This window comes from Phacochoerus africanus, chromosome 8, assembly GCF_016906955.1.
Source record: "Phacochoerus africanus isolate WHEZ1 chromosome 8, ROS_Pafr_v1, whole genome shotgun sequence".
NCBI classification, from domain to species: domain Eukaryota; kingdom Metazoa; phylum Chordata; class Mammalia; order Artiodactyla; family Suidae; genus Phacochoerus; species Phacochoerus africanus.
The window spans coordinates 47272212-47282852 of record NC_062551.1 but is presented as its reverse complement, the minus strand read 5'-3'; the positions used below and the strand labels follow the sequence as shown (position 1 = coordinate 47282852).

The window sequence follows — 10641 nt, the reverse complement described above, 5'->3', positions numbered from 1 at the left end:
TTTCAAAGTAACTATTATTATTGCCGTTTTATAGATGAGGAAACTAAAAATCACAGAGGCAAAGTACTGCCCAAGGACCCAGGCAGGACACAGCTGAGTTGGGATCCGAGCCCAGGCAGGCTGGCTCCAGAGCCCAAAGCACATTAGAGAACGAGTCCTCGGTAAACAGGGACAGCAGTTACTACAATGGTATCTTGCTAAGTAAGAGCCGCGCCTTCCGTGCCATTCGGATCCAGGCTGGGATCCTGTCTCAGCTTCCTGCCTGCCAGGCTACAGAGGAAGCATCCATCACCCAGGCCTACCTTGAGCAAAGTGAGTCCGGCACACCTCTTTCGCCAGACTACTCCTCGGATTTCAGGCCTGAGGTCACTTGCCCCTTCCTCCAGGAAGCCCTCCCTGACCTTCCAGGCTGGACTGGCTACATTCCCTTGTGCCTTCCTCATCAGCCCTGACCACTCTGCCTCCCCCCCTGGAGTCCTGCCTATTATGGATTGTCACTGAGTGGGGACAGGTCTGTCCACCTTCCAGGGAGAGCAGGGCCCAGGCCATGAGGGGCACTACCGCGTCCCTAGCATGGCCCAGCACAGGCTGGCACAGAGGAGGGAGTTTTGGTTGAGTGAATATATCCTTTCCCCTTGACAGATGAGGAGATCAAGGCTAGAGAGGGGCAGTCACTTGCCCAATGCGGAGGGACCCATCAAGCGCCTGAAATGAGATCTGAGCCCAGAGCCCGGAGGAATCAGCAGATGATGAGTGGCTGAGGGAGGGCGGCAGACACAGGAAGTCAAAGAATGAGAAATAAAGACATGAGACAGAGTGAGGGGGAAAGACAGAGACGGAGAGGAAGCTGGGACACCGGGTGTGCGGGGAGGTGAGAGAAGGGGCGAGGAAAACCAGGCAGCGCTGCCACAGCAGGAGCCCTGGGCGGTGGAGGCAGGGCCTCAGGACATGGGCACGTATGCTCCAGGACAGGCTAGTCTGACCGTCTGTCCATTCAAGTCCCATGGGTGCCATAGCCGCAGGCCAGGTCCATGCACCCTCTTGGCACCTGCCCCAGCTACCTGGGGATGGAGGCGTAGTCAGTGTGCGAGCCGGCAGTGAGCTGCTGGTGTGGCTCCGACTGGCGGCCCAAAATGTCCACCCGAGCATCCTCATCCTGGTCGAAGCTGGCCGGGCATGGCTTCGGCAGCAGGATGAGCTCCGTGAGGCCATGAAGGTCAGACACGTGGTGGAAAGTCTGCAGCAGGAGCACCATGGCAACCAGGCCCAGGAAGAGGTAGGCTGCAGAGAGAGCAGAGCGGCAATGAGTGGACTCAGGCCCCTTGGGCAGGCTGTGGGGCTAGAGGCCCCCCTGGGATGGGGCTGTGACCCTACACGCCTTGAGACAGGCCCTCAGTCCCCAGCCAGTCACCCCACTCACCTGTGACCAGCACCTTGTAAAGGGCCCGGTAAGGCTGGCCAGGGGCCTCTCCAGGCACATAGTCACCCAGGCCGATGGTGGACAGAGAGATGAAGCAGAAGTAAAAGGCATCCAGGAAGCTCCAGGCCTCCTCGAGGTGGGCAAAAACTATGGCTGGCACCAGGAAGCAGATGGTCACCACGACCCCCAGCAGGATGGCCAGGTGCCAGCGGGCTGCCCGCCGGGGGGGGCAGCCCCAGCGCCGGCTCAGCCAGGACAGGGGTGCGTGGGTCAGCAGCTGCGACAGGCGCTGGGCCGAGGCGGTCAGCAGCAGCATGGTGGCCGGCACACCCAGGAGCGCAAAGGCGATGGAGAAGGCTTTGCCCGAGTCGGTCAGTGGCGTTGTGTAGCCGTAGCCTGCGGGAGGGAGGGGAAATCCTTCTGCCCTCTGGTCATCCACTCCGGGGTCCGGGGCCACCCTGAACCCAGGATGAGTTTCTCCCTCAAACCCGCACCTGCCAGTCTCTCATCTCCGGTGGTGGCCCTACCACCCTTCCCACTGCTCAGGCCAAGAGCCTTCGTATCATCCTTGAGTCCCTTGTCACTCACACCTACTTTCCGTCTGTGGTCTCAGCCTTCAAACAGATCCCAGACCCACCCACCTCACCCCACTCCACTCCACCCCACGGCTCCATCCTGGTCCTGTCTACCCAGCAGCCTCCTCCCTCATCTCCCTTCTCCCCCGATGCAGCCAGAGGGACCCTGTGACCACGTGAGTCTCTCCCCTGCTCAGAGCCCTCCTTGGCTCCACCTCATTCAGGTAAAACATAAAGTCCTTATTGTGGCCCATGAGGCACCACACAATCCAGCAGGGCAGTATGTTCCCACCTCAGGGCCTTTGCACATGCCACCCCCCCTCCCCAGGTCTTTGCTCAAATGTCACCTTCTCAGCAAGGCCTTCCCTCACCACTTTTTTTTTTTGGCTTTTTAGGGCCAAACCCCCGGCATTTGGAGGTTCCCAGGCTAGGAGTTGAATCGGCGCTACAGCTGCCAGCCTACACCACAGCCACAGCAGTGCAGGATCTGCGACCTACACCACAGCTCACAAGAATGCTGGATCCTTAAGTTACTGAGCGAGGCCAGGGATCGAACTCACAACCTCATGATTACTAGTTGGATTCGTTTCCACTGCACCATAATGGGAACTCCTCCCTCACCACTTTAAATTGTTACATCCTCTTACCCAACTCCTTTTTGGTTTGTTTTCATACCACCTAATGCCTTCTAGCACATTCTATTGTTTCCTTTTTTGCCTTCTTTTTGGGGCTGCAATAATCGTGGCATATGGAAGTTCCCAGGCTAGGGGTCAAATTGGAGCAAGCCTACACCACAGCCACAGCAACGCCAGATCCAAGCAGCGTCTGGAACCTCCACCACAGCTCATGGCAATGCTGGATCCTTAACCCACTGAGCAGGGCCAGGGATCGATCCCAAATCCTCAAGGATACTAGTTGGGTTCATCACCACTGAGCACAATGGAACTCCCAAGGGGATTGATTTATGTTGACAGTAAAATGTCTTGCCCCAAAGCCCTGTGGTCTGTAAGAAAGTGTGGAAACAGGAGTTCCTGTTGTGGCACAGCAGAAACGAATCTGACTAGGAACCATGAGGTTGCGGGTTCGATCCCTAGCCTTATTCAGTGGGTTGGGGTTCCAGCGTTACAGTGACCTGTGGAGTAGGTCACAGACGAGGCTTGGATCTGGGATTGGCATTGCTGTGGCTCTGGTGCAGGCCGGCGGCTACAGCTCCGATTCGACCCCTAGCCTGGGAACCTCCATATGCTGTGGGTGCAGCCCTAAAAAGACAAAAGACAAAAAAAAGAAAAAAAAAAAGAAAGTGTGGAAACAGTGCACATAGGAGCAGGCTCTCCCCTGAGCCTGGCTTCCACCCTAGCTTTTCTCCCTCTCTTCCTCCTTCCCTCCCTTTCTTTCTTCCTTTCCTGTCTTTTTTTGGCTACAGGATGCAGTGGCTTGATGGGGGAATCCCAGTTCCCAGGCTGGGGATTGAACCCAGGCTGCAGCAGTGAAAGCACCGAATCCTAACTACTAGACCCTCAGGGAGCTCCCTCCCCTGGCTTTTATATACTCCAAAGAACGGAAAGGTACCTGTACACGCATGTTCATAGCAGCATTACTCACAATGCCAAATGGTGGAAACAACCCAATTGTCCACGGATGGATGAGTGGATCAACAAAATGTAAGCACAAACAATGGAATGTTATTCAGCCTTTCTAGGGAGGAAATTCTCACCCATGCTGCAACACTGATGGACCTTGGGAACATCATGCTAAGTGAAAGAAGCCAGTCACAGGAATTCCCATTGTGGTTCGGCAGTAATGAACCTGACTAGTAACCATGAAGATTCAGGTTTGATCCCTGGCCTCGATCAGTGGGTTAAGGAACCAGCGTTGCCGTGAGCTGTGGTGTAAGTCAGAGATGTGGCTCGGATCCGGCGTGGCTGTGGCTGTGGTGTAGCTGAGAGCTCCAGCTCCGATCTGACCCCTAGCCTGGGAACTTCTGTATGCCACACGTTCGGCCTAAAAAGCAAAAATAAAAATAAAAATAAAAGCCAGTCACAAACAAATCCTGTGATTCCATTTGTATGCAGTACTTAGAGACAGAAAGTAGAATGATGGTTTGCCAGGGGCTGCGGAGAGGAGCAAGTGGGGAATTAGTATTGACATAAGGGTACAGACTCAGTTTAGCAAGATAAGAAGAGTTCTGGAGAAGGATGGTGGTGATGGTTGCACAGCAATATGCATGTGCTTTATACTGCTGTACGGTCCACTTACAAATGGTTAAGAAGGTAAATTTTCAACAAAAAAAGACAAAAAAAAAGGAGATCCCGTCGTGGCGCAGTGGTTAACGAATCCGACTAGGAACCATGAGGTTGCAGGTTCGATCCCTGCTCTTGCTCAGTGGGTTAACGATCCGGCGTTGCCGTGAGCTGTGGTGTAGGTTGCAGACGCAGCTCGGATCCCGCGTTGCTGTGGCTCTGGCGTAGGCTGGTGGCTGCAGCTCCGATTAGACCCCTAGCCTGGGAACCTCCATATGCCGAGGGAGCGGCCCAAGAAATAGCAACAACAACAACAATAACAACAACAACAACAACAAAAATACAAAAAAAAAAAAAGAAGGTAAATTTTATTTTAGGTGTATTTTGCCCACCCCCCCCCCCAAAAAAAAACCCTAAGGAGGAACAAAGGATATTCTAGTTCTTATTGGCCACGTGGCCACCTGGAATAAAGACATTCCCTCCTCCGCTGCAGCTAAGCTAGGTGTGACTGTGGAATAATTATGGCCAATGAGGTGTACATGAAAGAAGCAAGCAACTTCCAAGAAGTGTCTTTTTTTTTTTTTTTTTGCTTTTTATGCTGCATCAGCAGCATTTAGAAGTTCCCAGGCTAGGAGTCAGATCAGAGCTATGGCTGCCAGCCACAGCCACAGCAATATGGGATCTGAGCCGTGTCTGCGACCTACACCACAGTTCAGGCAAAGCCAGATCCTTAACCCACTGAGTGAGGCCAGGAATCGAACCCGCGTCCTCAGGGATAATAGTTGGATTCATTTCTGCTGAGCCAGAAATGTGTCCTTAAAAAGTGTCCTTAAAAAGATGCCTATTTCCCTTCTTCCTGTAATCACGTAACGGGCTTTAACTCATTCAGCACAACAGCCTGTGAGGCAGCTTAAACCCATGAGGTCCTCTCCCGGGTATTACTATTACTACGAACTGGGGAGCGTTATCATCCCATTTTACAGATGAGGGAGGACACGCAGTGCAAGAGATCAGCAGTGGCTAGACAGGGATCTGGACCCAGGCTGCATCTGCCTTGGGTTTGGCTTCATCTGTCCTGCCTGGGACAACATCTCAGGAGCCAGGGTCTGGGAGGAGACGGAGCACGAAGCCTGGGAACTGGTCAGACAGGCCCAGCCAGCGGCTGAGAAGAGTCTGCTGCCCGTGGCCTTGGTTTGCAGGTCCACACAACAATCACGATGGGGCACAAAGCAAAGGGGAGTTAGGAACCTGGGCCAGCTCTGCCCCAGCCACCTCTCCCCACCCATTCAAGTCCTGGCAGAAACAAAGTCTGGGGGCTGGGGAGGGCTGTGGGAAGTCCGTCTGAGCCTGACAGCAAAGGGATTTTCCAGGTCTGCGGGGTGCTGAGATGGGGGGTTTCCTGGGTAGCCCTGGGAGGAGGGGGGAATGGTGGTGGCAGGGGCGTAGGTCCCGCTGAGACTATGGGGTCCAGAGAAGGGGATCTGGGTAGTCAGGGATCTGAAATCAGAGGCCAGTGTCCTGGTTTGAAATGAATCCTGGTTTGGAGCCGGGGTCCTGAGTCCAGAGGAAGAAGGGGACAGTCACCAGTGAGGGCATTTTCTGGATCACACAGGGGATTGGGAAGAGGGGTCCTCAGGTGGAGGGGGCTTCTGAGCCCAAAGCTGCCTGAGGGGACAGGACAGGGGCAGACAATGCTGAGGGGAGTCTCGGGTCCTGGCTGAGTGTGTCAAGGGTGGAAAATGGTCCTGAGTGGATGCTGGGGAGGGGTCTGGGGGTGAGGAGAGCCTGGATCGTCTTTGACGGAGGAGAGAACAGACCGGGGCAGGGTTGGGATGGAGAGAGAGGTCCCAGCTGTGGGTCTGGAGGAGACTGAAGGGGTCCCAAGTCCCCAGGAGGTTCCATTTCTTGGGAAATTCAGAGCGGGAGGGAGTGCAGGGGTGGCGGAGACAGGGCCAGAGAGCAGAGTCCCCAGATTGGCATCCTGTGTGGGGGGTGAGCGAGGGGAGTCTGCTTTCAAGGACAAGACCTGCGGAGGGCACTGGGGACCCTGAGAGAGGTCCAGGTGGTTCTGGGGCTCTTATTGAGGGGTGACAGGGTCCAGAGAGTGGTGAGAGTCTCAGCTAAGGGTTCTCAGGTACAAACAGGCCCTCATGGGGAATCCCTGGTTTGGAAAATACTAGGGGGTTTTGCAGGAGCCATTCTGGAGACTGGAGGAGTCGGTTGGAAAGTCAGTGGTCCTTCCTGGGGAGGGGTGCTCTGGTTTTCTCACATATCCACAGCCAGGGGCTGCTGAACTGGAGGCCCCGAGTTCAGAGAGAAAAAGGGGATCCCTACTGGCAGGAAAACCCTACATTGAGGGCTCCCCAATACAAAGGTGATGTCAAGATCGAGGGGCAGGGAGTTCCCATCATGGCTCAGCGGTTAACAAACCTGACTAGCATCCATGAGGATGCGGGTTCGATCCCTAGCCTTGCTCAGTGGGTTAAGGATCCGGCATTGCCGTGAGCTGTGGTGTAGATGTGGCTCAGATTCTGCGTTGCTGTGGCTGTGGTGTAGGCGGGCAGCTACAGCTCTGATTCGACCCCTAACCTGGGAACTTCCACATGCTGCAAGTGCAGCTCTAAAAAGCAAAAAAACAAAATAAAATAAAAAGATGGAGTAGGAGATGTCAAGTGGGGTCCTGTGTCTGGAGTCAGGGCTACTTGCAGGGGAGGATGGGGCTACCTGCTTGGGGCTATGAGGATGGGGTGGTACTTGGTCAATAGGAGGGCAGGGTCTCTTGCTGGGGAGTGGTCTAGGCCCCATGGGTAGGGGACCCCAGGTCCTTGCTGAAGGATCTGTACTGGCAGTGATGGCAGAGGGTCCAGAGATTCAGAGTCCTCACTGGGGCACCAGGGTGAGGAGGAGCTTGGGGTAAGGCTGCCCAACGGGCATCCTAGGAGAACCTATCTGGGGAGTCAGGAGACAATGTTGCAGGGGACAGTGGTCTGAGCTGTAGAGAAGGGCAGAGGTCCTGGCATTGCTGAGGTCCCAGTCCAGAGGGGTTGAGAGTTTCAGGCAGAGGGTCCCAGGTTCCCACAGGTCTTTGAGGACCATCCCAGGCCCAGAGGGGACTGGGCAGACCTGAGTCTCTAAGGGGGTTATGGCAGAGGAATGGGGTCCCAGATGCTCCCCTGGAAGGTACTCTGAGTGTGCCCTGATGCCCCAGGGAAAGGGGGCATTTCCTACGGGGAGGAAAGGCTTGGATGGGGACTCCCCAGAGTGAAGGATCCAAAGAGTGTGGGTCCCGGGACCTCGTGGGGGATGGGGGAGAGGCTCCTGAGCTCAGAGTGGATTGGGAATGATCCCTCGGGATAAGGGTATTTTGCGATGGCGCCAGGTCCCCAGGGAGGCGGAGGAGAGCTCCGAGTTCCCGGGTCCTCGTGGGCCGGGGGCTCGGGGCGGCGTACACGTACCCACGGTGGTGACCAGCGTGCTGGCGAAGAAGAGAGCCGAGGCGAAGTCCCAGGCGGGGTCCGAGGCGTTGGCAGACCCGGAGGCGTTGGCGAGCACCGAGCGCCCCAGCCGTCCGGCCGCCAGCACCCGCTCCACGAAGGCGTCCAGGGCGGGGGCGGCTACACAGGGGCTGCGCCGCAGCAGCTGCTGGCGTAGCGTCTGCAGCTCGGCTCGGAGGCGCGCTTCGTGCGGCTGCTCCAGCCGCGCCACCAGCAGCGCGCCCAGCACCAGGTACGCGATGTACGCCGCCAGGGCGCCGGCCAGGAGCGCGCCACGCTGCATGGCGCAGACCCCCGGGCCGCCGAGCCCCGGGCCGCCCCGCTGACGTGGCCCCCGCCTCCCGACGGCCCGGCGCCCAGCTTCAGTTCCGGGAGTGCTCGAGGTGCGGCCACCAGCGCCCCAAAGAGGAAGAAGAGCAGAAAGGGGAGGGGCGGGGGTGGAGGAAACTGAGGCACGCCCCGCCGCCAGGTGTGATCGCCCAGGGGGAGGAGCCCCGTGCTCCCGGACCCCGGAGACCCCACGGATGCGGTGGGGAATTCCTCTCGTCCTCCCCTTCCTCCTTTTGCTTTTTCCTCGGAGCCGCGGCTCCCAGGGCCGGAGAAAATCCGAACCCTTTTCCCGCCCGCGGATTGAGGAGTCGATCCCCAGCTCCTCGGGGTCACTGCGCAAGGCTGCCGAGACTGTGCGCCCCATCGAGGCGCCAGGCTGAGGGGACAGGGGGACAAACCGAAATCCAGCCCTCGTTCCATTCGCCAAGTCGCGCGTTCTGGAGTGCGGTTGAGTCCGCCTGGAAGGGCCGTCTGTCTGGCTCACAAAGGGGGACACTACAGGACCAGGTGTCATTTGGGCCCTTACAGAGAGAGTGGGGGTCCTTAGCTACTCACCAAATCTTTGCTCAGCGCCCACTTCGTGCCCAGTCCTTTGGGTGATGCTGGGGACAGGGCAGTGACCAAGACTGTCCAGGGCTCTGCCCTCAGGGGACTCCTCGCACTTCGACAGAGTGACAGCCGGGAAGGTCAGGGCGACAGAGTGACAGGGGCTCCCAGGGGGGAGCCTAGAGCACTGTGGAGCCTGGAGGAGCCTAGCTGATGCACTGACCCAGCTTAGGGAGGTCCAGAGAGCTTCACCAAGAAGGACATACCTGAGCTGAGGCGTAAGGGATGAATAGGAGTGAGCCAGAGTCTCTTCCTGGCAGAACCATAGATACATACCTCTGCTTAAGGGGGATTTTTTTCCTTCCATTTCCCCTGTACTTTTCTCCCATCCTCCTCTGGCTGTAACTCAGCACCTTCCCTGACAGCCATCTGGAGGGCAGCCCAGAATCCTGACCACATCTGCCTGGTGGAGGAGTGGTGTTTGGGGCCCAGCATAGACACACCCCCGGCCGGTTCTATTTATAAAACTGTGGCAGCTCTTAGGATAAAGCCCAACTTGGGGCTGACAACCCACAGGAAGAGATACCTGATAATAAAAGCAGTAACAGTAGCTGGCAGTGATCAAAAGCTTCCAATATGCCAGGCCCTGGTTTGTACTGCCACGAGTTTGTATTGAATCCTCAACTACATTGTTGTCAACTTGAAAAAACACACCACAACATGATAACTCTGCGTTTCAGTCTTGTTTGGGAACTTACTGAGAAATATGGACTGCAAGACAACCTCTCAGATAGCTCTGAGAGGAGTTCCCATTGTGGCTCGGTGGGTTAAAAACCTGACATAGTATCCATAAGGACTTGGGTTTGACCCCTGGCCTTGGGTCAGTGGGTTAAGAATCCAGCATTGCCACAAGCTGTGCTGTAAGTCAAAGATGCAAGCTCAGATCCAGTGTTGCTTTGGTGTGTCATAGGCCAGCCGCTGCAGCTCTGATTTGACCCCCAGCCCGGGAACTTCCATATGCCACAGGTGTGCCTGTAAAAAGAAAAGGCGGGGGGGGGGGGAGGTAGCTCTAAGGAACTGCTCCAAAGAAGTAGAGGGAGAGATGAGTATTATATAAGTGACTATGGCCAAGGGGTACATGCAGTCAAGCACACATCTCTGTAGAAAGTTCCCACTGGACATGAGAAGCAGACATCTCAGTTAATGGTTTTTGTAGGGGAAGATGCAATAATCCAGGTTCATAAAAAATTTCTGTCCTGGAGTTCCCATCGTGGCTCAGCAGAAACGGATCCAACTAGGAACCATGAGGTCGAGAGGTCCATCCCTGGCCTCCCGCAGTGAACTAAGGATCCGGTGTTGCCATGAGCTGTGGTGTAGGGGGCAGACGTGGCTCAGATCCTGTGTTGCTGTGGCTGTGGCATAGGCTGTCAGCTACAGCTCGATTCGACCCCTAGCCTGGGAACCTCCATATGCCACGGGAGAGGCCCTAAAAAGCAACAACAACAAGAAATTTCTGTCCTGAAATATTTCTAACCATCTTAGGGCCGGCCTGTTTTGCCTGTTTCCCAGAGCACAGGGTGCCTCATCCTGATCTTCCCCCTGAATTCCTTTCAGGGTGTATCAGCAGCTGCAGTGGCTAATGACTTGATTCTTGTAGGACTGGATGGTGGGCAACTTTTCTTTTATTTATTTATTTATTTATTTATTTATTTATTTATTGTCTTTTTGCCTTTTCCAGGGCCACTCCCGCAGCATATGGAGGTTCCCAGGCTAGGGGTCTAATCAGAGCTGTAGCCACTGGCCTACGCCAGAACCACAGCAACGCAGGATCCGAGCTGCATCTGCAACCTACACCACAGCTCACGGCAACGCCAGATCCTTAACCCATTGAGTGAGGCCAGGGTTCAAACCCGCAACCTCATGGTTCCTAGTGCAATTCATTAGCCACTGAGCCACGACAGGAACTCCATGGTGGGCAGCTTTTAAACATTATATTGTTCTCAATAAACAGATGAGAAAATTTAGGCTTAAAAATA

General features: G+C 55.6%; 1 protein-coding gene across 1 annotated transcript; it reads right to left on the bottom strand.

The window, feature by feature from the left end:
- Positions 1-8888, bottom strand: KCNK6 (potassium two pore domain channel subfamily K member 6). The gene is made up of 3 exons (XM_047791711.1): positions 7691-8888; positions 1421-1816; positions 1-1281 (listed from the first exon to the last, which is right to left on the bottom strand). The coding sequence occupies exons 1-3, from the start codon at positions 8571-8573 to the stop codon at positions 1058-1060; spliced, it is 1503 nt and encodes a 500-aa protein (XP_047647667.1). The 5' UTR covers positions 8574-8888; the 3' UTR covers positions 1-1057.
- Between the last annotated feature and the right edge of the window lie 1753 nt (positions 8889-10641).